This window comes from Felis catus, chromosome B2 (assembly GCF_018350175.1).
Source record: "Felis catus isolate Fca126 chromosome B2, F.catus_Fca126_mat1.0, whole genome shotgun sequence".
Classification (NCBI taxonomy): Eukaryota; Metazoa; Chordata; class Mammalia; order Carnivora; family Felidae; genus Felis; species Felis catus.
In genome coordinates this window covers 35,664,725-35,691,458 of record NC_058372.1, presented here as the reverse complement: position 1 = coordinate 35,691,458, position 26,734 = coordinate 35,664,725, and the positions used below count along the sequence as shown (strand labels likewise).

The 26,734-nt window shown below is 44.5% G+C and overlaps 1 protein-coding gene across 1 annotated transcript; it reads left to right on the top strand.

The window, feature by feature from the left end:
* The first annotated feature begins 9 nt into the window (after positions 1 to 9).
* LOC101094020 (transmembrane protein 217) lies at positions 10 to 26,734 on the top strand. The gene is made up of 2 exons (XM_003986112.6): positions 10 to 126; positions 25,557 to 26,734. The coding sequence occupies exon 2, from the start codon at positions 25,656 to 25,658 to the stop codon at positions 26,232 to 26,234; it is 579 nt and encodes a 192-aa protein (XP_003986161.1). The 5' UTR covers positions 10 to 126; positions 25,557 to 25,655; the 3' UTR covers positions 26,235 to 26,734.

Genomic DNA, 26,734 nt, shown 5'->3' with positions numbered 1-26,734 from the left:
CTGCAGGCCGCTGAAGCCGAAAAGTGACATCAGGCACTGGGCACACAGGTGGACCGGGAAGGCGGAGCTTGGAAGAGCAGGGAGGCGGAGCTGAAAGTTCCTTAACCCTGGGAGTGGAAGAAGCAGGTAAAGAAAGGGACCTATGGGGAAGGAAGAAAGAGTACTGTTTTCTTTCGGGAGGGAATGAGGTTCCTGAGCCTAATATTTTTTGGAAAGACAGAGTATATGTATTTATATATATAAATCTTTGACCTAAAAATAACGGCCATGTGGTGGTTGCCGCCCATTTTTAACATCTCCCAAATCAATGTCACTCTGGTTATTATCCTCCTCACCTTTCCCTGTTTCGTTTGGTGTCCTTTTTTTTCTTTTTTTTTTTTTTTTTTTTTTTTTTTTTTTGGTTAAATCTATGAAGGAAGATCTATACGTATCCAATAGCCCAGGGTTGCCAACTGTTCAACACGTGAATAACGGTTGGTTCGTAAGAGTCTTCCATTCGTCTGGTAATTGATCACTAGTAAAGGATTTGTTCTGGGGGTAAAATTCGAATGATTTAATCCGTGTTTCTATCATTAACTGCCACTTTCTGACTATGAGAAGCCAGATACTGACTGTTTAGGACATGCTCTTATTTTTTCCATCCAATTCAGACTACTAAGTAACATTTCCTGCCGGGACATAGCATTATCTCCAAGGCGTGAATCACAAAGATTAAGGATATACCCCCAAACATCTTTAATCCCCTTTATTAATCTATTATAAATCTATCACCCTTGAATTCATTTTCAATCTAGCTTTCACTTGGAATGAGATTCGATACAGCGTTTTGAATCCTTTGAATGTCTGGTCAGTGTTTTTTGCTCTTTGTGAGTTTCTGTGGTTGTATACTACAGCGATTGGGGTGAGCAGGGAGAATGAGGGGGTGGGCAGAGAGCACACCCTAGTCCAAAGTAATTTTTGTCCTAAAAAAGAACTGTTGACGTGGGCTGCTTGTCCTCCATCCCGGCTTCTGTTTGCTGTTACAACACATCCTCCCACATATTGGAGAACATTTAAGGACCCCCTGTCTAAAAAAGAACATATGCCCTCCAATGGCCTTTTTCTATATTGACATTACCCCCATTTTCAACCTTCTTTTGTAAATTTTGCAACCATGATACTGTATGAAACGGGCTATTTTACTTTCTATGAATTTTTCAAGCTTTCATAGACTTTCATAGTCGCAGATAGTCACCTTTATGGGCATTTAATCCAACAAACAAAAGCCCTTTTAGCCTTTAAATCATTTTCGCTGCCTTTCTTTGGCTTTTCTTTTTCTTCGAATGCAGTGACCAGCACTGCATACTGGGCTCCACGAGGAGTTTCCTGAGGTTTTTGTTGAAACTGATGCTTTGTCTTTATTCTGGACAGCCAGAACTTTTGCTGGCATTTTGGACTTTACAAGAGCTGGCATCTCAAAGGAATAATGTACAGCAACTTCTAGATCCCTTTCTTTGGTGGTAACTGGCAGTTCAGAATTGTGTCCCCCTGTGTTAGCTGCCTTATACTGTCCATGTGGCAAGTCACCTGCCACTTTCCAGCCTACTCACATAGCTTCAGAAATATTCCAGAAGATGCTCCCTATTGACTTGACATTTCACTATGTGGAAAGCAGACTATAATGTGTACACCAAAAAATGTCTTAAAGTATTCCTTTTTCTTAATTGTTTATGAGGTGTTAAATAACACTGATTCCCAGGGGATGCTGTTAACATCATTCAATCCAGAGACGTGCTATTATTCCTACTCTTTGTTTTCTACATCTAAGCCAGTTTCTCATCCAAAGGGGGAAAAAAATCACTCTTGTCATCTGACAAAAACTTTTTAAATAGTCTTTTTTTATGTTTATTTTTTTAAGTTTATTTATTTTGAGAGAGAGAGAGAGTGATCAGGAGTGGGGTGGGGGCAGAGAGAGAGGGAGAGAGAATTCCAAGCAGGCTCCATTCTGTTAGCACAGAGCCCAGTGCAGAGCTCGAACTCATGAACCTATAGATTATTACCTGAGCTGAGATCATGAGTCAGACACTTAACCTACTGAGCCACCCAGGCACCCCAGTGTTTATTTTTTGGTGGGGGAGGGATAAAAGGGGGGTTTCTGTGCTGACAGCAGAGAGCCCAATGCGGGACTTGAACTCACAAACCGTGAGATCATGACCTGGGCTGAAGTCCAACCTTTAACCAACTGAGCCACCCACGTGGCCCTTTAAATAGTCTTTGTTAAGCACCCAGCCACCTCAACCCAAATAGTCTCTATTAAGATAGTTGAGATTGTTGGGCCCTTTCTCACCACCACCACCATCATTATCAAAATCTAAACCAACCACATCTATACAGCAGCCTCCTATTGGTCCTCCCTGCTTACACTCTTTCCCCCTTAGAGTCTCTTCCCCAGAGAGCATCCAGAGAGAGCCTTCTAAAATGTTAGTCACAACTGACAACAGCCAAAGTATGTAAAGAGCCCATGTGTCCATTGATTGATGAATGGATAAAGATGTGGTATATATACAATGGAGTATTACTCGGCGATCAAAAAGAATGATATCTTGCCATTTGCAACAATGTGGATGGAACTGGAGGGTATTATGCTAAGCAAAATAAGTCAGTCAAAGAAAGACAAATATATGATTTCACTCGTATGTGGAATTTAAGAAAAAAAAACAGATGAGCGTAAGAGAAAGGAAGCAAAACTAAGATGAAAACAGAGAAGGAGACAAACCATAAGAGACTCTTAAATTCAGAGAACAAACTGAGGGTTGCTGATGGGGTGTTGGGTGGGGGGATGGGCTAAATGAACAATGGGCATTAAGAAGGGCACTCGTCATCGGGATGAGCACTGCGTGTCATATGTAAATGATGAATCACTAAATTCTATTCCTGAAATCATCATTACACTATATGTTAACTCACTTGGATTTAAATTTAAAAAAATAATAAACATGTATATTTCAGGGGAAGAAAAATAAAATAAAATAAAATGTTAGTCACCTTATGTCACTCCTCTGCTCAATACCCTGCAATGGCTCCATCACACTTGGCATAAAATCCAAGCTCCTTAAAGACCCCTCCACTCTCTTTCTTGCTTAATCTGCTCCAACCGCACTTACTGGCAGTTTCCCTGTTCCTTGAATACTCCAAGCATGTTCCTACCTCCAGGCCTTTGTATTAGCCATTTCTTCTGCTTGGAATTCTCTCGCCACAAAGATCTGGATGACTTGCTCCCTCAGTGTCTTCACACTGGGGATGCCATCCCTGACTTCATCTTAAATAGCCGTCCCCACCACTCTATTTTTCTTTAAAACCCTCTTGGGGCGCCTGGGTAGCTCAGTCGGTTAAGCGGCCGACTTCACCTCCGGTCATGATCTCACAGTCCGTGAGTTCGAGCCCTGCGTTAGGCTCTGTGCTCAGAGCCTGGATCCTGCTTCAGATTCTGTGTCTCCTCTCTGTGCCCCTCCCCTGCTCATGCTCTGTCTCTCTCTGTCTCAAAAATAAATAAAAACATTAAAAAAAAAAAGACATGATCACCACCTGGCCTATTATGCACTTCTTTGTTGCCCATCTCCATCCCTAGAATGTAAGCTCCTCTGGGGCAGGGATTTTTGCCTGTTTTGTTTTCTGCTGTTCTCACCTGGGATAGCACTTGGCACATAGTCGGTGCTTAATATTGACTAAGTAGGAAAATGAAAAGTATAAACTGTTCTTGTCCTTTGGCTCTATGTTGTTCATAAACATTTTGCTGTTGTTGGAAAACATGTTACAAACCATGTTTTCTAACACCTACTAGGATGCGTCCACTTTACCAAAGACTACAAGCTTGCCGCTACTTTTGGTTGAAGAACAGTCTCCCTTCCTATCTTGGAAAGACTGTCCTCTTCAAACTCTTTTGCAGTCTTCTCATACTTTAATATACATGTGGATCACATAGAGATCACGTTAAAAGCCCAGATTCTGACTCAGCGTGTCTGGGCTAAAGCCTACGATTCTGCATTTCTTTTTGGGTTTTTTTTTTTAATGTTTATTTATTTTTGAGAGACAGAGAGAGACAGAGAATGAGCAGGGGAGGAACAGAGAGAGAGAGACACAGAATCCGAAGGAGGCTCCAGGCTCCGAGATGTCAGCACAGAGCCCGACACGGGGCTCGAACCCATGAACCGCAAGATCATGACCGAAGCCCAAGTCAGTTGCTTAACCGATTGAGCCACCAGGCGCCCCTACAATTCTGCATTTCTGATAAGCCCCCCTGTGACACTGATGCTGCTTATCTGTGGACCTCCCTTCATAGATCTGTTTCAAGCACCTTATGGCCTTTGACCCTTGAGTTTATCTCAAGGATTTGATTATTTTTTAATGTATTTTTTATTTTTATTTTTTTTTTAATTTTTTTAACATTTTATTTATTTTTGAGACAGTGAGAGACAGAGCATGAACAGGGGAGGGTCAGAGAGAGGGAGACACAGAATCCGAAACAGGCTCCAGGCTCTGAGCTGTCAGCACAGAGCCCGACGCGGGGCTCGAACTCAGACTGCGAGATCATGACCTGAGCCGAAGTCGGCCGCTTAACCGACTGAGCCACCCAGGCGCCCCAATGTATTTTTTAAAGTAATCTCTACACCCAATGTGGGGCTCAAAGTCACAGCACCGAGGCCAAGAGTCCCATGCTCTACGGACTGAGCCAGCCAGGTACCCCAGGTTTGATTATTTTGAAAGTATGAATAGAAGACTCTCAACGTAATCTGCCTGCAAGGTTTAAACCTTTCCCTCCTTAACTGCATCTTCATTCAAAGGAGAGTAAAACAACTCAGTCGGGGGCAAAGTAGAGTTAAGGGAATGATCCACGTGTGGGTTGCAGGTGGATTCAAAAGAGGTGGGTGTATCCCAATCCTTAGAGAAAGTTCTGTGAAGAGATAAGCCCTGAGTAGAGACACCATAGGAAAAAGAAAGAGAGGGAGAGAGGGGGAGAGAGACTTGAAGAATAGTAAAAAGGAGCCTGATTGGGGAAGATAAAAATCGAGGAAAAAGCCTTTGGACTTAGTTACCGGGAGATCACTGGCAGACTTTAACCTCTGCAAAGGAGTGGAGTGGACCCTGTGATGAGAAGAAGGGTTAAGACAGGAGAGCAAGGAGCAGCCCTCACAATGCACCACAGAATGTTCTGTTGAGTTACCAAAGGGATGGTGAGGTCAACCTGGGATCTAAAGGCAACAGAGCTTTCTCGAGATCTAAACAACCTCTAGAAAGAGCAAAATGAGAGAAATCCGTTGTATTAGAGAAGGCAAAGCGATAAGCAAAAAGACTGAAGGAACAAGAGGTTGTTGGAGTAAAGGGAGTTAGAGTGGTCACAGGGGAGCCTGGGTGGCTCAGTCGGTTAAGTGTTCGACTCGGTTTCGGCTCAGGCCATGGTCTCACAGTTTGTGAGTTTGAGCCCTGCATCAGACTCTGTGCTAACAGTGTGGAGCCTGCTTGGGATTCTATCTCCCTCTCTCTCTGCTCCTCCCCCGCTTGCACTCTGTCTCTCTCCATCTCTCAAAAATGGATAAATATTTAAACATTTTTTAAAAAATAGATGGGTTTTGTCAGACTGAAGAAAACATAGGAAAATTAAGGAAATTTTGTTAGGTGGTGGAATTATATATCTTTCTATTTCCAGAATTTTTCTTTTTTGCTATTTTGAAATATGTGTCAGATATTTAACCTGGGGTAGGTAAACTTTTTCTATAAAGGGCCAGACTGTAAATATTTTCCACTTTCCCAGCCATACGGGCTCTGTTGAAACTGCTCAACTCTGCCCTATAGCATGAAAGGAGCCACAAACAATATGAAAATAAACTAGTGTAGCTGTGTTCCCACAAAACTTTATTTTTGGATGCAGAAATGTGAATGTTATGTAATTTTCACATCATAAAATATTAGTTTTTCAGGGGCGCCTGGGTGGCGCAGTCAGTTAAGCGTCCGACTTCAGCCAGGTCACGATCTCGCGGTCCGTGAGTTCGAGCCCCGCGTCAGGCTCTGGGCTGATGGCTCGGAGCCTGGAGCCTGTTTCCGATTCTGTGTCTCCCTCTCTCTCTGCCCCTCCCCCGTTCATGCTCTGTCTCTCTCTGTCCCAAAAATAAATTAAAAACGTTGAAAAAAAAATTAAAAAAAAAATTAGTTTTTCAGTTTTTTTCAACTATTTAAAGATGTAAAGACTAAATAATAATAATGATATAATAATAATTAAAAAAATAGGGGCATCTGGGTGGCTCAGTCAGTAAGGCGTCCGACTTTGGCTCAGGTCGTGATCTGACAGTTTGTGAGTTTGAGCCCCATGTCAGGCTCTGTGCTGACAGCTCAGAGCTTGGAGCGAGGTTCAGATTCTGTGTGTGTGTCTCTCTCTCTGCCCCTCCGCCACTCACACTCTGTCTCTCTCTCTCTCTCTCAAAAGTAAATAAACATTTAAAATTTTTTAAATATAATAATAATAATAATAAATAATAATAATAATATAGAAACCATTCCTAGCTCACAGGCCATACCAAAAAAAGCATGACAGATTCGGTTCATGTGTGGTAGTTTGCCAACCCCTGCAATAAAGAATAAATAATAGGGGCACCTGGGTGGCTCAGTCAGTTAAGCGTCCGACTTCGGCTCAGGTCATGATCTCACAGTTTGTGAGTTCGAGCCCCACGTTGGGCTCTGTGGTGACAGCTCAGAGCCTGGAGCCTGCTTGGGATTCTGTGCCTCCCTCTCTCTCTGCCCCTCCCCTGCTCACTTTCTGTGACTCTTTGTCTCTCAACAATAAACAAACACTAAAAAAAATTTTTTTTAGATAAAATAAACATAAAAAAAAGAATAAAGAACACATAAGAACAAGGTTAAGAAACAAAAAATTTACAGTAAACCTGAAGTCCCCTTTTTGTTCCTCCTGGGTCCTGTTCCCCTCCCCTTCTCCGTGGAAACCACAATCCTGAGTTATGTGTTCAGCTTTGTATGCGTGTTGCAAACTTTTACTTTATGTATGAATGTCCATAATCATGTTTTTCACATTTTGAAACTTTATAAATAGCACCACACTACACATAAACTTCAGCCACTCGCTTTTTTCATTCAGTATTCTGTTGATAAATGGAGCTTTAGTTGATTCATAGTAGCTCTAATATTGTGTTCCACTCTGTGAATATTCCTCAATTGTTGTCTCTAATTTTTGTTGAATTTTGAACGGTGTTCAGTTAACATTCCCCTTCCTCCTCACTTTAGGTACAACCACTGTGCAGGGTTTTGTATTGTCCTCTTGTCTTTCTTTATACTTTTCCACCTATGTTCATAACCTTAAATAATGTATTCTTTATAGTAATGACATTGTATTGTACCTATTCTGTTTCTTGCTGCTTTAAAAAAAAAAAGATTTTTAACGTTTATTCATTTTTGAGAGACAGAGAGACAGAGCATGAGTGGGGGAGGGGCAGAGAGTGAGGGAGACACAGAATTGGAAGCAGGCTTCAGACTCTGAGCTGTCAGCACAGAGCCTGATGTGGGGCTTGAACTCACGGACCGTGAGACCATGACCTGAGCTGAAGTCAGACGCTTAACTGACTGAGCCACCCAGGAGCCCCTGTGCTTGCTGCTTTTAGACAACACTGGGGTTTTGAGATTTAGCTTTAGTTCACATTGATGAGTGTAGTTTGCTCATTTTCACTGCTGTACAGTATTCCATTTTATAAACAGCACAGGTTCAGGGAGACTGGGTGGCTCAGTCCGTTGAGCATCCGACTTCGGCTCAGGTCATGATCTCACGGTTCATGAGTTCGAGCCCTGCGTCAGGCTCTGTGCTGACAGCTCGGAGCCTGGAGCCTGCTTCAGATTCTGTGTCTCCCTCTCTCTCTGCCCCTAACCCACTCACATTCTGTCTCTGTCTCTCTCAAAAATAAATAAACATTTAAAAAAATTTAGAAATAGCACAGTTTATCTGCGTGACTACTGATCAGCACTCAGTCGCTTCACATTTTGTGCTAGTGTGAACTCTGCTGCTATGAACACTCTCATCCATGTCTCCTGGATAAGTGCACAGGGGGAAGGGTTTCTCTAGGACATCAATGTAGGAGTTCAATTGCTGGTCTGTGTGCATGTGTTCAACTTTGCAAAATAGTGTTCAGTTGTGTTTCTTTTGAAAAATGTTTATTTTTGCCCTGCAAGCAGAGGCAGGGGGCAGAGGGAGAGAAGGACAGAGCATCTGAAACAGGCTCCAGGCTCTGAGCTGTCAGCACAGAGCCCAAAGTAGGGCTCAAACTCAGGACCTGTGAAATCATGACTTGAGCTGAAGTTGGACACTCAACCAACTGAGCCACCCATGCACCCCTCAATCATGTTTCAGAGTGGTTGTACTACTTTATTCTTCTACCTGCATGGGATGAGAGTTCCATTTTCATCGCCTGCAACGTGGTTTCAACAGTAAATAAAAATTGAGGAGAGAAAGCTGGTTCAAAGCCAGATCCGTCAAAGTTGGGTTGAACGGGAAGCAGAAAAATAGAAATCTTAGTGTCTGTTCAGTCACATCCAAGTCTCTCTTCTTTCCTTCCTTTTTCTCGCCACTCTTTTGTATGAGTGCTCTGTACTGAAAGCAAATGTTTTGTTGTTCAAAATTATGGGGATATCTTGGGGCGCGTGGGTGGCTCAGTCGGTTAAGCGGCTGACTTCGGCTCAGGTCACGATCTCGCGGTCCATGAGTTCGAGCCCCGCGTCGGGCTCTGTGCTGACAGATCAGAGCCTGGAGCCTGTTTCAGATTCTGTGTCTCCCTCTCTCTGACCCTGCCCTGTTCATGCTCTGTCTCTCCCTCTCTCAAAAATAAATAAAACGTTAAAAAAATTTTTTTTTTAATTATGGGGATATCTTGAAGAGAAAATCGTGGAGATGGGAGGTATTGGGCTTGTAATCAATAACAGGAGTGGACCACCTTTGTTTGAACTATTAGGTATCCTAGAAAAAAAATCTCCTACGATTCTGTCAAGCAGGTCCTTCCTTTTTTCCTTCCCTTCTTTCCTCTTTCCTATCTTCCTTTCTTAAACTTGCACATGATACAAATTCAAGACATCCAAATAGGTATGTAATAGGTTGAATGGTGGCCTCCCAAAAGACATGTCCGCATCCAAATTTCTGAAACCTATGAATGTTACCTTATTTGGAAAAGGGGGTCTTTGTGGAAATAATAACGTTAAGAATTTTGAAACGAGATTGTCCTGTTTTACTTGGTTGGGTCCTAAACCCAATGACAAATGTCCTTACGAGAGAGAAGACACAGACAGAAGAGGAGGAGGTGGTGCAACTATGGCAGCAGAGATTGGAGTGATGCAGTCACGAGTCGAGGAATGCCTGGAGCTACCAGAACCCAGAAGGGGCAAGAAAGGATTCCTCCTGAAATCCTCAAAGGGAGCACGGCCCCGCCAGCACTTTGATTGTGCTCTCCCAGCCTTCAGAACAGTGAGAGTACAAACTTGTGTTGTTTTATGTCACCAAATGGCAATTTGATGCAATAGTCCTAGGAAATTAACCCAGGATGTAAAGAAAAAGTTGGTCTCCCTCTCATCTTTGTCCCAGAGCCACCCATATATCCTTCAGCGGCAACCACTGTTGCCAGTTCCTTCTGTGCTCCCCTTCTAGAGATATTCTTACAGAGCCCCTTAGTAGGGGCAGGGATATTCAAGATCACTTTACAAGTGAGGAGTCTGAAGTTCAGAAGAAGAAATTGCTCAAAGACCTGGTGAAGAGGAACAGGAACTCACATTTCCTGTCTCTTGGTTTGATCCTCCTTTGATGTAAAAGAAGTTATCTAGGAGCAGATTTTGATGTAAGGATAGGGAGAGAGAAGAGGAGGATATTGGGCGAAGGAAGGGTAGGTAATGTCATCGAGATGAAAAGGAGCATAAAAACTGCTATTATTTACCCTCAGGTTGGCCACAGTTCAATGTAGCACTCCAGCAGATCATCGCCAGACTCTGTAGACAGAAATTAATCCTTCCGTCCAACTAGCTTTTCCTTAGCATGTACTATATTCCAGGCACCAAACTATATTAAGAGCTGTGAAGTACAGCTCCTGCCCTTAACAAACGTATAATCTAGTACGAGAGTCGGGCTCATAAGTAAAGCAGTGTGATAAGTAATAAAAGTAAGAAGTGTGCACTATATCCAAAAAAAAACCAGAGTGAAGTGTGGTCCTCTCTGTTTAGGAAGCTGGGAAAAGTCTGGAAGGATGAGTAGGAGTTTTGCAGGTAGAGAGGGCAGGAAAAGCATCCTAGGCAGAAGGATGACACATTTATGGAATTGTGGTCTACAAGAGAGGTTGCATTTGGAAAACCACATAGGAGACGCTGTCAGTGCCTCACCCACATCCCTCGACCTCTGTGTATGCTCTCTTTGCCCAAAGGCTCTTCTTCCAACTCCCCAAAACTGGAAAGGAAAAAAAAAAAGCAGTGCACAAACTCCCAGTGCACTATTAGTGCCTAGGAGTTAACTCCTCCCGGGAGCAGCCCTCAACCAACAACTCTCAGGAGTTGGTGCGTAAATTCACCAGCTCCTTCACCCCTCAGATGGGATCATTCTGAGGCATGTGTTGCCCAGTTTCCTGACAGGATGAAGCTCCTCTTATTCACTGTGGTAGTTAGCTTAATAGCTCATCCTTTATGGGCTACATTCCTCCCCTGTATCACTTTCCACCTCTTCTCCACTGGTGTTTCCATCACCTCCCAAATAAACTACTGGCTCTCAAGTCCTTGTCTTAGAGATTGCTCCTAGGAGAGTCCAAACTAAAATAAAATCTAAGTAGCACTACATGGGAACAGCAAAGAGTGCACAGAATGGGGTGCAGTGATGGTAGATAGTGGAGCAGGGAACCATCATGGTGGACTTCTTTTTTTTCAATGTTTATTTATTTTTGGGACAGAGAGAGACAGAGCATGAACAGGGGAGGGGCAGAGAGAGAGGGAGACACAGAATTGGAAACAGGCTCCAGGCTCTGAGCCATCAGCCCAGAGCCTGACGCGGGGCTCGAACTCACGGACCGCGAGATCGTGACCTGGCTGAAGTCGGACGCTTAACCGACTGCGCCACCCAGGCGCCCCTCATGGTGGACTTCTAACGCCACATGAGAGTTGTGGTACCTTTTCCTGTAGACAAGTGGACATTCACTGAAAGTTTAAGTAGGGGCATAGCATGACCAGATTTGCATTGCAGAAAGACCACATATTCAACCACGAAGTGGCTTTCACTACACTTAGAATAAAACCCAAACTCCTAACCATGCCCGAAAAGGTACTGCTGGCCCGGCACCTGCCTGCTCCCCCAGCCTCTGAAAACTGTTTGATTTGGCAATTGTAGAGTTACTATGGACCCAAATGGCTCAGCTGGGCAGAGCCAGATGAAGAGTTACGGGAGACTGGATTATTGTCCTCAGTTCTTTCCTCCATCTTTCTACGTGACCTTGCAGGCATGAGGGTGGATGGAGTATACAGTTCCCTGCTAGACTTCTTCCAGCCAATGGAATGTGAACAAAAATGCCAATGTACCTGAAGAGGCATCATATATATTTTTTTTAATTTTTTTTCAACGTTTATTTATTTTTGGGACAGAGAGAGACAGAGCATGAACGGGGGAGGGGCAGAGAGAGAGGGAGACACAGAATCGGAAACAGGCTCCAGGCTCTGAGCCATCAGCCCAGAGCCTGACGCGGGGCTCGAACTCACGGACCGCGAGATCGTGACCTGGCTGAAGTCGGACGCTTAACCGACTGCGCCACCCAGGCGCCCTGGCATCATATATTTTTGTTCACTCCGCTGCACTCCTACCATTCACCATCGTAGCATACTCTGGGAGCTGCTGGTCCCAGGTGGAGAAGAGACGTGTGTAGCAGACAGAAACCCAGACTGGAGCCCGGAACTAAACCCAGCCGACGTGCAGCCTGAAGCATGAGTGAGAAAAATAGGTGCTCGTGGTTGTACACCACTGGATTTTGCCTCATTGGTGTGGTAGTAACTGATTACGACAGAAGTGAAGTGGGCCATGAGAAAAGCGAGCCAGGAGTACTCTTTCAAGAAATTTAGTTGCAGGGGCACCTGGGTGGCTCAGTTGGCTGAGCGTCTGACTTTGGCTCAGGTCATGATCTCACAGTCCATGAGTTCGAGCCCCGCGTCGGGCTCTGTGCTGACAGCTCAGAGCCTGGAGCCTGCTTCGGATTCTGTGTCTCCCTCTCTCTCTGCCCCTCCCCTGCTCGCATTTTGTCTCTCTCTCTCCGAAAAATAAACAAAAAAAATTTTTTTAAAAAAAGACGTTTAGTTGTGAAAGGAATGAGAGCCTAGTGTCCTCCTCCTCCTCGTTGTTGTGGTTCCCTTACGGTTCTTTAGCCGCCCACGATATAAGCCCCTTTCCCATGTATGGAGAATTTTCCAGTCTACGAAACCTTGTGGCAAGCACAGCCCACCTCCCAGGACTGTGTAGCCCAAAACGCCCGCTCCTCACTTTCCCATCTTTCCTTGTGAACGAAGTCACGCACTTGTGTCATAGGCTCTGCTAATAAAATCTGCCCAGCCTCGGCTTTGAACGAGGAGGAGTTTGTGAGGCGAAGAAACACCGGCAGAAAAGAATCATTCTCTGGGTGGGCAGTGCCAGTTGTCACAGCCACGCTCAGTTTGGGGGGGAACAGCCAATGGCAGCGGCACCTGGGGTCGGTGCCCCAAGGTCTGTCGGTGGGACTTGAGCGTCAAATGCTCCTCGGTGGCACTAGCAGCGTCTGTAGTAGTCTGGCCCTGTGGTAAGATGTTGGCAACCCCTCCGGACAGAGCTCTGAATGTGGGGCGGTGGGCTGACTCCATTCATGGCCTCAGTTCTTCGCCTCTCCCTGCATCCATGTTGTCTTGTCAGACCTTCCCATTCTGAGGTCGGGCTCACCCCTGGGACTTGCTTTGGTCAGTGCTCGCTCTCTGTCCTAGCCTGTCTGGGCAGCTGGAACAGCACACGGCAGCCTGGGGGGCTGACACACGGCAGAAATTTACTTCTCACCGCTCCGGAGGCTGGAAGTCCAAGATCGGGTGCCAGCGTAGGTTGGGTCTGGTTTTAAAGGCCGTCAGGGCGCCTGGGTGGTGCAGTCGGTTAAGCGTCCGACTTCAGCCAGGTCATGATCTCGCGGTCTGTGAGTTCGAGCCCCGCGTCGGGCTATGGGCTGATGGCTCAGAGCCTGGAGCCTGTTTCCGATTCTGTGTCTCCCTCTCTCTCTGCCCCTCCCCCGTTCATGCTCTGTCTCTCTCTGTCCCAAAAATAAATAAACGTTGAAAGGCCGTCTTCCGGGTTGCAGCCTGCTGACTTCTTGCTGTGCCCTTATGTGGTGAATAAAGCGAGAATCTCCCTGGGACTTCTTTTATAAAGGCACTCATTTTGGGGGTGCCTGGGTGGCTCCGTCTGTCAGGCAGCGAACTCTTGGTTGCGGCTCAAGTCATGATCTCACGGTTGGGGAGATCGAGCCCCACATGGGGCTCTGCGCTGACAGGGTGGAGCCTACTTGGGATTCTCTCTCTGCCTCTCTCTCTCTCTCTCTCTCTCTCTCTCTGCCCCTCACCTGCTCTCAGCTCTCGTGCTCTCTCTTTCTCTCTCAAAATAAATAAACTTAAAAAAATTTTTTAATTAAAAAAATAATAAAGGCACTAATTTCTTCATCTCTTCACGAGGGCTCCACCTTCATCATCTAATGAGTCTCCAAGGCCCCACTTTCTAATACTATCACCTTGGGCATTAGGTCTTCAACCGGTGAATTTGGGGGGCATATAAACATTCATTCTGTAGCACTCACGCTGGTGTCCTCACCATCGCCGTTAGAATATGTCTAGGCTAGGGGCGCCTGGGTGGCGCAGTCGGTCAAGCGTCCGACTTCAGCCAGGTCACGATCTCGCGGTCCGGGAGTTCGAGCCCCGCATCGGGCTCTGGGCTGATGGCTCGGAGCCTGGAGCCTGTTTCCGATTCTGTGTCTCCCTCTCTCTCTGCCCCTCGCCCATTCATGCTCTGTCTCTCTCTGTCCCAAAAATAAATAAACGTTGAAAAAAAAATTTAATAAAAAAAAAAAAAAAAAAGAATATGTCTAGGCTAGCCTGTTGACTGATGAGAGACGCGCGACATTAGGCCTAGTCTCCCCGAGTCATCCCAGCTGGGCCCATCCGAGATCAGCCAGCAACCAGTTGAGCCTCAGAATATGAATGAGCTCAGCCAAAATCAACACAACTCTCTCGCCAGCCAACAGTTGACCCCCAGACACTTCGGTGAATTCACCTGAGCCCAGCTCAGCTCAGCCCCAGATAAACTGAGCTCCATGGACTTATGAATGAAGTACTGTTCACTGTTACGTGCCACCGCGGCTTTGGAGTTGTTTGTGTGGTGTTATTGTAGCAATAGATAGCTGACAGTTCTCTAGCCCTCTCCACAATCTATGAGCTATGCCCTTTTCTGCTTAAATCAGGCAAATGATCGGTATCTTTTGCCCTCTCCGACTAACCCAGAGAAAGACTGAATGTAAATTAGAAACACAGGATCAAGGGAGAGATCAAGGTGGGAGAGATTTTAGCATGCTCTCAGACAGAGGGTTGGAGGCAGTTGTATTTGTTAGGATGTAAGCGTGCCTGCAAAATAACAGTGCTTTATTTATTTTTTTAATGTGTTTTTTTTTTTTTAATTTTTGAGAGAAGGAGCGTGAGCAGGGGGTGGGAAGAGAGAGAGGGAGACAGAGGATCCAAAGTGGGCTCTGTGCGGACAGCTGAGAGCCAGACGCAGGGCTCGAACTCATGAACCATGAGAGCATGACCTGAGCTGAAATCGAATGCTCAAACGAATGAACCACCCAGGCGTCCCCAAAATAACAGTGCTTTAAAGATGATAAAAGTTGGGGTGCTGGGTGGCTCAGTCGGGCATCTGACTTTGGCCCAGGTCACGATCTCATGGTTCGTGGGTTTGAGCCCCACATCAGGTTCCGTGCTGACAGCTCAAAGCCTGGAGCCTGCTTCGGATTCTGTATCTCCCTCTCCCTCTGTTCCTGCCCTGCTTGCACTCTGTCTCTCTCGCTTTCAAAAATAAATAAACATTAAGAAAAATTTAAAGATGATAAAAGTTTATAGTTTTTCTCTCTCATGTAAAAGCCTAAGCTGGTGTGGGTATCTCTGCCCCGTGAAATCTTCAGAGACCTAGGCTCCTTCTGTCTATGCTCTACTGTGCCCTTGCCCGGCGAGTCCAAAATGACTCCCAACCACATCAGTGTTCCAACCACTGGGAAGAAGGAAAGGGAGAACAGGACTTTCTCCTTACTATCTGGTGGGCTTTTTTTTTTTTTTTTTTTTTTTTTTTGAGAGAGAGAGAGAGAGCATGCCCGTGTGAGCAGCTAAGGGGCAGAGGAAGAGGGAGGGAGAGAATCTTAAGGGAGCCTCATGGCCAGCACAACCCATGCAGCGCTTGATCTCACAACCATGAGATCGTGACCTTTGCTGAAATCAAGTGTCAGACGCTTAACCGACTGAGCCACCCACGTGCCCCACTCTCTGGTACTTAGGTTCATTTTGTCCCCTTTCAACTCTTTCTTAGGAATTGGCCACATGACCACATTCAGCTGCAAGGAAAGTTGGGGAAAAGCAAACCTTATCCTGGCCAACCATGTTATATACCTAAACATTCTGCTTCTGTGAAAGAAGGGGCGAACAGGTAGCCCTGGTTCCTTCTATGTCAGAGGAGAAAAAGAGTAATTAACGGAGCGAGATATGTATGGCAGACTTTATCAGCCACTTCCTTGTTTCTCCTTGTTCAGGGGACTCTGGGGGCGGGGGGGGGGAGGGGGGCAGCTGTATTCTGGGCATAAATCACAATATGACTAAACCAGTTATGGCAATTCTACTCAGCTTTGCCAGGAACTGGCTTCCCCAGCCTCTCTTGAAACTATGGGTAGCCACGTGAGCCAGTTCTGACCGACAAGCCATGAGAGGAAGGCTGCTGAGGGGTTCTGGAAAGTGCTTTCCTTCCTATGAAAGAGACGGACACGGGGGAGAGCTTACTGGCACACTCCTGCTCGGGATATTGGTGCGAGGCACTGCGGCCGTCGGCTTACGACCACAAAGGAAAGGCCAAGAGAATTATGGATGCCATCCTACAGCCCGACACCTTTGTGAGGATTTGAATGACCTTGAGAGGACTGCAGGGTCTCAACACCACCCATCACCTACACGGCCACCTCTGTATTTTCTTTCTTAACAAAGAGTAATACCTTTATCATATAAGAAACTCCTACAAATTGGAAAAAGATAACTAACATCTTAATACACAAATGTATTAGGTAAAGGACATAAATAACTCGTAAGAAGTAATAAAAGTAGTTAACAAATACTTTTAAAATATTCAACCTAAAGAGTCATCAATAAGATGCACAAATCGGGGGTGCCTGGGTGGCTCAGTCGGTTCAGCGTCCGACTTCGGCTCAGGTCATGATCTCTCAGTCCGTGAGTTCGAGCCCCGCGTCAGGCTCTGTGCTGACAGCTCAGAGCCTGGAGCCTGTTTCCGATTCTGTGTCTCCCTCTCTCTCTGACCCTCCCCTGTTCATGCTCTGTCTCTCTCTGTCTCAAAAATAAATAAACGTTAAAAAAAATTAAAAAAAAAAAGATGCACAAATCAGAACATGAATTTTCACTTACTATATAGATTGAGTAGAAAGAATACATCTAAAAAATTAGTGTTTTTTTAAGTTTATTTCTTTCGAGAGAGGGAGCGAGAGAGAATCCCAAGCAGGCTCTGCACTGTCAGCGCAGAGACCAACGTGGGGCCTGAGGTTACAAACTGTGAAATCATGACCCAAGCCGGAATCAAGAGTCAGACGTTTAACCGACAGAGCCACCCAGGCACATCCCCCCAAAATAATGGCTCAGTCGGAAGAGCATGCAACTCTTGATCTTGGGGTCGTGAGTTCAAGCCCCACCGTGGGTGTAGAGATTACTTAAAAAAATAAAACATTTAAAGAAGAAAGAAAAGAGGAAGATGCAGGGATGGTGTCGGCCACATTTCCCTCTTTTATCAAGAAAAGCAGGGGTTCCTTGTTGGCATCCCACTCCTGGTGTTGACTCAAGATAGGCACGGTTCGTTGAGTTCCAGCCACGAGTTGGGCTCTGCACTGACACCACAGAGCCTGCTTGGGATTCTCTCTCTCCCTCTCTCTGCCCCTGCCCAGCTCGTGCTCTCTCTCTCTCTCCATAAAGAAATAAACATAAATAAATAAATAAATAAATAAATAAATAAATAAATAAATAAAATAAACTTTAAAAAAAAGGGACGGAAATGAGTATTGAGAACAAAGCTTATGGCGTCTGCTACAACACAGCTTAATGAGGAGTAGTTTTGCATGCATAATAAATAGTTACCCCTTGGCATAAAGCAAAAACAAATGGTGGCAAAAATACTTACACAGTGGAATGCTTACTAGTTTCCAGGCACTGTTCTGAGTGTTTTAAATATATTAACACACATATTAACTCATTTAATCTTCACAACGACTTGGAGGTAAGTGCTATTGTTATCTTTGTTTTATGTATTTTTTATTGTACTTCATATACTCTCAGTTAGACTTAACCATAATCCTTGGGGCATGACATATTCCTCACTGGTCCATTCATGGCTCTTTTATTTATTTTTTAAGTATTAGTTATTTTTAGTAATGTAATAGGTACCTTCAAATCCTCCACCCAAAATAAAATTAGGATCTTGTCAGTAATTCATACCTTATTGTCTGGTCTGCTCAAGCCATTTCACTTCCTCCCCTGGTCTGAGGTGACCATCATCTAGAATCCTAAATTCACCATTCCCCTCCTTATATGGTTTCCTCATAGAGGTTTATAAGTTGTTGTTTTTTTTTTATCATTTATTTATTTTTGAAAGACAGAGAGAGAGCACAAGCAGGGGAGGAGCAGAGAGAGAGGGAGACACAGAATCTGAAACAGGTTCCAGGCTCTGAGCTGTCAGCACAGAGCCCAAAGCAGGGCTTGAATCCATGAATTGGGAGATCATGACCTGAGCCGAAGCCAGACGCTTAACCGACTCAGCCACTCAGGCGCCCCTGTAGGGGTCTTTTTAAGATTTTTAAAAAAGTAATCCAGGGGCACCTGGGTGGCTCAGTGGGTTGAACATCCAACTTCGGCTCAGGTCATGATCTCAAGGTCCCTGGGTTCAAGCCCCACGTCAGGCTCTGTGCTGAGTGCTTGCTCAGAGCCTGGAGGCTGCTTCAGATTCTGTGTCTCCTCTCTCTACCCCTCCCCTGCTTGTGCTCTGTTCCACTCTGTCTCTCAAAAAATAAATAAATGTTGGGGTGCCTGGGTGGCTCAGTCGGTAAACGTCCGACTTCAGCTCAGGTCATGACCTCACGGTTCGTGAGTTCAAGCCCCGCATCGGCCATTCATGCTCTGTCTCTCTCTGTCTTAAAAAATAAATAAAACATTAAAAAATTAACTAACTAAATAAATAAGTAAATAAATGTAAAAAAAAAAAAAGAGATTTTTTGAAAAGTAATCTCAACACCCAATATGGAACTCAAATTTACAACCCTGATATCAAGAGTCGCATGCTCCACTGACTGAACCCAGGCACACCAACAGTTTTATAGTTTTATTGCACCTATACATATAGTCATAAAATGTGTGTATGATATATACCTATAGTTGTGTTTTTTTTTTTTAACGTTTATTTGTTTTTGAGAGACAAAGCATGAGCAGGGGAGGGGCAGAGAGGAAGGGAGACACAGAATCCGAAGCAGGCTCCAGGCTCTGAGCTGTCAGCACAGAGCCCAACACGGGGCTCAAACTCACAGACCTCGAAATCATGACCCGAGCTGAAGTCAGACGCTTAACCAAATAAGCCACCTAGGCACCCCTAAATATTTTTTCAGCATTTAAAATATCAATATTCGAGGCACCAAGCTGGCTCAGTTGATGGAGCATGTGACCCTTGATCTTAGGGTCGTGAGTTGAAGCCCCACGTTGGGCATGGAGCCTACTTTAAAAAAAAAATGTCAATATTCAAAGATGGAATCAGAATCACTTCTAGTGGTGTACTTGTTGAAATAATGTCTCATTTTCAGAACATTTCACAAATAAACAAAAAAGACTGTTGGGATCACTTTTTTTTTTTTTTTTTTAAGTAGGCTTCAGGCTCAGCACAGAGCCCAGTCCAGGATTGAACTTACGACTCTGAGATAAAGACCGGAATGCTTAACTGACTGAGTCACTCAGGCACCTCATCGCACTATTACCAACTACTTTTCATGGTAACATTTGTAGCTCTTGGTTTAGACGATGACAGAATTACCTGGCTGTCCTTCCACAATGCTGGCTTAACCATTTTGGGGGCTACAAAGATACTGTATTAAAGAAAGCTACCCCGGGGCGCCTGGGTGGCTCAGTCGGTTAAGCAGCCGACTTCAGCTTGGGTCATGATCTCGCGGTCCGTGGGTTCGAGCCCCGCGTCGGGCTCTGTGCTGACAGCTCAGAGCCTGGAGCCTGTTTCAGATTCTGTGTCTCCCTCTCTCTCTGCCCCTCCCCTTCTCATGCTCTGTCTCTCTCTGTCTCAAAAATAAATAAACGTTAAAAAAAAAAAAATTTAAAGAAAGCTACCCCGACAACATAAAGGGAGCCAATGGGATATACTTAATGATCTGATTTATTAGGCTTAATAAAATAATTATATTTTCATAAGCCCATTTTTATTAAAATTGTGTATGTGTAGCACTAATTAATATTGAAAGGCTTATAGTAAACACAGCAGTCCTCCGCCCCCCACTCCTAGTCATAGTTCCCACAGGCATCCACCTTCATTCTTCTACTTCCCCTCCTACTGACCTCATTATCTCTAAACGATACACTTGTATTGATGCTTCTTGCTTAATCATTTTTAGACAGTATCTATTGGCTTCCCACCCTGATAGATGAGGACTTCTTACCCCTGCACACATATCCACTGTCTTCCTCCCCACTCCCTGTAGCATCATTCATGACTGTATCAAGACTATAACTGGGACGCCTGGGTGGCTCCGTTGGTTAAGTGGCCGGTTTCGGCTCAGGTCATGATCTGGTAGTTTGTGAGTTGGGGCCCCCCATGAGGCTCTGTGCTGACAGCTCAGAGCCTGGAGCCTGCTTCGGATTCTGTGTCTCCTTCTCTCTCTGCTCCTCCCCAACTCATACTCTCTCTCCCTCTCTCAAAAATAATAAATAAGCATTAAAAAAAAAAAAAGACTAACTTCACAAGTGGTATCAGTCACAGTAGTCCAGAGAAGAACATGATGGGGATTGGACTATGGTGGTGGCAATGGAGGTGGGAAAAACAATGACTGATTCAAGAGATATGTGGGAGGGAGAGGAGATGGAACTTAGTATTTGGGGATGTAGGATAGGAGAGAGAGGGAAGGTACAAGAGTCGCCTCATTAACATAACAAAGGACACCTCTATCGTTCTCTACACTTAGGAAGTTCCAAGGGTTTGGGGAGCTGTGAGCCAGAACCAGGGATGAAGACCAAATCTATATTTCTTTTTTTTTTTTATTTTTTTTTTTAATGTTTATTTATTTTTGAGACAGAGAGAGACAGAGCATGAGCAGGGGAGGGGCAGAGAGAGAGGGAGACACAGAATCGGAAACAGGCTCCAGGCTCCAAGCCGTCAGCACAGAGCCCGACGCGGGGCTCGAACTCACGAACTGTGAGATCATGACCTGAGCCGAAGTCGGACGCTTAACCGACTGAGCCACCCAGGCGCCCCCCAAATATATATTTCTTATAATAAATCACAATATCACACTCAGCTACTACCTCTCCAAATATGCTACCCTGTTCTTCTGTCTCCTCCCTTCCTTCTCCTTCCACCTCCTCTTTCCTCCCTCTTCCTCCTCCTCCTCTTTCTTCTCTTCCTCCTTCTACTCCTTCTTCTTTCTCTCTCCATCTTTCTTTCTCCCTCCCTCCCTCTCTCCCTCTCTCGTCAGACCATCTTATTATATTCTTCATGTCTCTTAACTTCTCATCCATATTTTCCATCTTACCGCCTCTCTGTGCTACGATCGGGATAATTTCCTTTGACCTGTCTCTGGTTAACTAATCATCACTTTGTCTGTGTCCAATCTGCTACCAGATACAGCCACCAAAATTTTAATTTCAGGTCTTGAGGTTTTCCTCTCTAGAAATTCTATTTGCTTCTCATTCAGGTCTGCTAGTTTATTTTCTATGGATTCCTGTTTTTACATATATTTTCAATATCGTCTTTTATTTACATAAGTGTGTAATCAAAGGGAATTCTGATACAAGCTATAACATAGATGAGCTTTGAGTAAATTACACTAAGTAAAATAAGCCAGAAACAAAAAGATAGATACTGTATCATTCCACTTTACTACTCTGAATATGTATCATCCAAGTACATTATGCATTATATCCAGAATAGCAAAATTCATAGGGAAAAAAAGTAGATGGGGCGCCTGGCTGGCTCAGTTGGGAGAGCATGCAACTCTTAATCTCAGAGTCATGAGTTCAAGTCCCGCACTGGGCATAGAGCCTACTGAAAAAAAAAAAATTGTAGAATGATGCTCATCAGAGGTTGTGGGGGAGGGGAAATAGTTGTTTAGTGGGCATCCAGTTTCAGTTTTGTAGGATGAAAAAGTTCTAGAGAATGGCTGCATAACAATGTGAATATAGTTAACATTGAACTGTACGCTTTAAAAATGGTTAAGATGGTGAGGCACTTGGCAGGTTCTGTTGGAAGAGCATGCAACTCTTGGTCATGAGTTTGGGCCCCACATTGGGTGTGGAGATTACTAAAATAAATAAACTTTAAAAAATGATTAAGGTGGTACATTTTATGTGTACTTTACCCATTAAAAATAAAATATAAATAAAATAAAAATTTAAGAAAATAAAAATTTTAATGCAAAAAACGTAGTTAACTATAATTGTTTCATAAGTTGATATTTTTCGCAGTTCTGTTTCTGCTGTTATTTCTGCTGGTTCTCACTTGCAGTGCCTTGTTCCTTGCATGCTGGGTTCTTTTTTACTGCGTGGTACCCATCGTCTATGCAGTGATTAACTGCTGGAGATTCTTTGAGGACCAACACAAAGATGCATTCCTCCAGAGAAGATGTGAATTTGCTGCTACCAGGAACTTAAGAGAATTCCAGTTCAGGACTACTTTATTTTATTTATTTTTTAATGTTTATTTATTTTTGAGAGAGAGACACATACACACAGAGTGCAAGCAGGGGAGGGGCAGAGAGAGAGGGAGACACAGAATCTGAAGCAGGTTCCAGGCTCTGAGCTGTCAGCACAGAGCCCGATGTGGGGCTCTAACCCACGAACTGCAAGATCATGACCTGAGCTGAAGTCCGACACTTAACTGACTGAGCCACCCAAGCGCCCCTCAGGACTGCTTTAAACTAGACTCCTGGTAAATGAAAAGCTTTTTTGAATACTTCATAAAATTTGGGCTACGAATCCACAAAAAGATTAGCTATGGTTACAACGTCTCAAGGGGAGTCTTCTCCCCTTTTGTGCAGTGTAGTACTAAGTTGTCTTCCTTGGAGCTCTTGAGAGAAAGATGTGGGGTCAGGTTTACTTCTGATTCACATTTAATCATAGCCCTCTGGGGAACGGGCATGACAAATACAAGGAAGGCTTTCTAATAGACTCCCCACCTTGGTGGATCCTGAGCTTTGATTTCATTCACCCTTAGCCTACAGCACATAATGTAATTCACATTTGCTCAGACTGGTAAATACCCTCAGAGCAAAATCGACTTCCATGCTTTCTTACCTCTCCCATAGACTGTCTTCCCACCTCCTACTTTGTCAGCTCTTCTGTGCTTTTAAGAATATTTTAAAACTATGGTGTCTAGCATTTTTTAGTTGCTTTAAGCAGCAAGTTGGCCCCGATAACCTAACCAATCAGAGACCCCTCTATCTTTATTTCCTTTTCACTGATTTCTGCTCTTCTGTTTAATTTTCTTCCTCCTATTTTTTTTGTTGTTCTTATTATTGGGATTTTTTTCCCCTTAAGTTTTTTAGTTGAACACCCAGCTCATTGTGGCTTTTTCTTTTCTATTGTTAGGCAATCCTCTCCTGAAGGCTCCAAATTGCCCTTAAGGTATACCTTTCTTGTGTATTCTTTTCTTTTCTTTTCTTTTTTAAATATGAACTTTATTGTCAAATTGGTTTCCATACAACACCCAGTGCTCATCCCAACAGGTGCCCTCCTCAGTGCCCATCACCCGCCCTCTCGTCCCTCCCACTTTCTTTGTATTCTTTCAGTTTTGATACGTAGTGCAGGAGTGATTGGGGAAAGCCAGTTGGTGTCCACCTGTTTTCGTCAACGCCTCACGCCAGCGGCGATACTGTACTGATTTTTCTCCTGAGACACCTTCACTCAAGGTCTGGCAAGTGCCGCCAATTTTCCCTACCAGGGTGCAGCAGTGCTGGGAGAAGAGGAGGGCATAATTTAAACTACCTTCTCTACCCAGTGTTTCCTACTACTGGCTACCTGTGAAAATCACCAGGAAGTGGTGAAAAATACCGATTTCTGAGTAGCACACGCAGGATGTTCTAACTGGTCCGGGGTGGAGCCTGGGCCTGGGTACTTCACTGATTCTAATGTAAAGCCAGGGCTGAGAACCGCGTCTCTAATCACCTGCTGCTTGCCACCCGCCCCAGATTGCATCCTCCCTCCTCCCCACTCCCACTCCCAAGCGATTTTTTTTTTTTCTTTCCAAAATTTTATTTAAATTCTAGTTAGTTGGGGCACCTGGGTGGCTCAGCCCATGAAGTGTCCGACTTCGGCTCAGGTCATAATCCCCCGGTTTGTGGATTCAAGCTCCACATCGGGCTCTCTACTGTCAGCATGGAGCCTGCTTTGGATCCTCTGTCTCCCTCTCTCTCTCTGCCCCTCTCCTACTCGCACTCATGTGCGCTCTCTCTCTCTCTCTCTCTCTCTCAAAAATAAACATTTAAAAATAAATAAATAAATAAATAAATAAATAAATAAATAAATAAATAACTTCTAGTGGTTAACACATGGTGCAATATTGGTTTCGGGACTAGAATTCAGTGATTCCTCACTTACATACAACACCCAGTGCTCATCACAAGTGCCCTCCTTAATACCAATCACTCATTCAATCCGTCCCTCACCCACCTCCCTCCATCAACCCTCAACTTGTTCTCCGTGGTTAAGAGTCTCTTATGGAGGGCCCCTGGGTGGCTCAGTCGGTTGAACATCCAACTCTTGATTTCCATTCAGGTCATGATCTCACAGTTCATGGGTTCGAGCCCCACATCTGGCCCTGCGCTGACAGTGTGAAGCCTGCTTGGGATTCTCTCTCTCTGCCCCTCCATCACTTGTGTGCACACACGCACTCCCTCTCTCTCTCAAAATAAATAAAAACTTAAAAAAAAAAGCCTCTTATGATTTGTTTCCTTCACTTTCCCCCCTCCCATGTGTTCATCTGTTTTGTTTCCGAAATTCCACATGAGTGAAATCATACGGTATTTGTCTTTTTCTGACTTATTTCGCTTAGCATAATACAATCTGGCTCCATCCACATCACCACAAATGGCAACACTGCATCCTTTTGATGGCTGAGTGATATTCCATGGTATCAATACCACATCTTCTTTCCGTTCATCGGTCGATGGACATTTGGGCTCCTTCCATAGTTTGGCTACTGTTGACACTGCTGCTGTAAACATTGGGGTGCATGTACCCTTTGATTCGGTATTTTTATAAACTTGGGGTAAATACCTAGTAGTGCAATTGCTGGGTTGTAGGGCTATTTTTATTTTTATTATTTAAAAAAAAATTTTTTTAACATTTATTTATTTTTGAGACAGAAAGAGAGAGAGAGCATGAACAGGGGAGGGTCAGAGAAAGAGGGAGACGCAGGATCTGAAACAGGCTCCAGGCTCTGAGCTGTCAGCACAGAGCCCGATGCGGGGCTCGAACCCATGGACCACAAGATCATGACCTGAGCCGAAGCCGGACGCTTAGCCGACTGAGCCACCCAGGCGCCCCTATAGGGCTATTTTTAACTTTTCGAGGCACCTCCATACTGTTCTCCACAGTGGCTGCCCCGGTTTGCATTCCCAGAAACTGTGCAAGAGGGCTCCCCTTTCTCCACACCCTGACCAACATCTGTTGTTTCTTGTGTTGTTAACTTTAGCCAGTCCAACAGGTGTGAGGTGGTATCTCATCATGGTTTCGATTTGTATTTCGCTGATGATGAGTGCTGTCGAGCACCTCTTCATGTCTCTTAGCCATCTGGATGTTTTCTCTGGGCAAATGTCTACTCCTATCTTCTGCCCATCTCTTAACTGGATTATTCATTTTTGGGGTGCTGAGCTTGATAATTTCTTTACAGATTCTGGGCACTGAGCCTTTATCAGATACGTCATTCGCAAGCAATTTTGAAGTCCTTCTGTCTTCCCAAAGCTGTTATTTCCTTGTTTCCATATTTCTCTCTATTGTTTTTCCAGGGTGCATTTGGGGCAGGAGGCAGAAACTGTGACCATTGATCCCATTGGCAGGAACCAGAATTCTCCTGTATCTTGTTCGTCTTCACAGGAAGTCTCAGCATGAGACAGCAGCACTGGTTTGGGATGACTGCCAAAATGGGCACCGTGTTATCAGGGGTCTTTACCATCGTGGCCACCAACATGTACCTCATCTTCGAACACAGATACATAAGGAACAACAATTGCACTGATAACCACCTACTGAACAAGAGTGCAAGCGTCCTGATAAGCCAGTTCATCATCTGCTGGGCTTTCAATATGGTCTTCTTCCTGTCTTTCATTACCCTCATCATCAGCTGCTTCCTCCTGTACTCAGTATACGCTCAAATACACCGGGGCTTGATGACCTACATCATCTGGATCCTTTTCTATGAAGCTGTAAACATTATAGTACAAATCTTTACCAACAATGACTCTGTCATTGAAGAGGTCAGAGTCGTGCGCTGGTTTGGCCTGATGTCTCGTATTTTCATGCACTGCTTCTGGATATTCTATGTCATCTCCTATGCCCACATAATCTATAAAAGTCAAAGCCCAGGGAATATAATTTCCTACAACAGACGTATTTCGACAGGCAATGGAGTGTTCCTACGACGGAAATCAAAGATCATCAACTTTACCCGACACTATCATGGATGATGTTTGCCCTTCTCGCCACTGATGGTGATTCTAGTTCCATCTCTTTCACTTTTGCTGATCTGTTCAGAATAGAGGCCCTACTGCCATCTTTTTGGGAGAAGTGGAGAGAAATGTAATTATAATCCCAATGGGGACCACCTGCTCAATCCATAAGGGCGTTTAGTGAAAGGCCGTTGTTATTTGCCAAGCACTTCTTGGGTGCCTCCTTCGTTTTCTGGTCAGTGCCACCTTAGAGGTCAAAATAAAGAGGGTAAGGGAATGAAATGAAGCTGAGTTGCAGTCTGGCAATCCTTTCACCTTGTTATATACCTTCATCAGCCTTCGACCCACAGCTCTCTAATTCAACCCTGGGACACGGGCATATCTGTATTTATACCTCAGGTAGCTGTAGTGTAAGGGAGACTGGTGGTGTCTTGGGGTAGCTTTGTGCCATGGTCTTTCCCCCTCTGTCCTCTGTGCTATATTCCAGATAAATAAAAGAATAAAAGTAGAGAAAACCA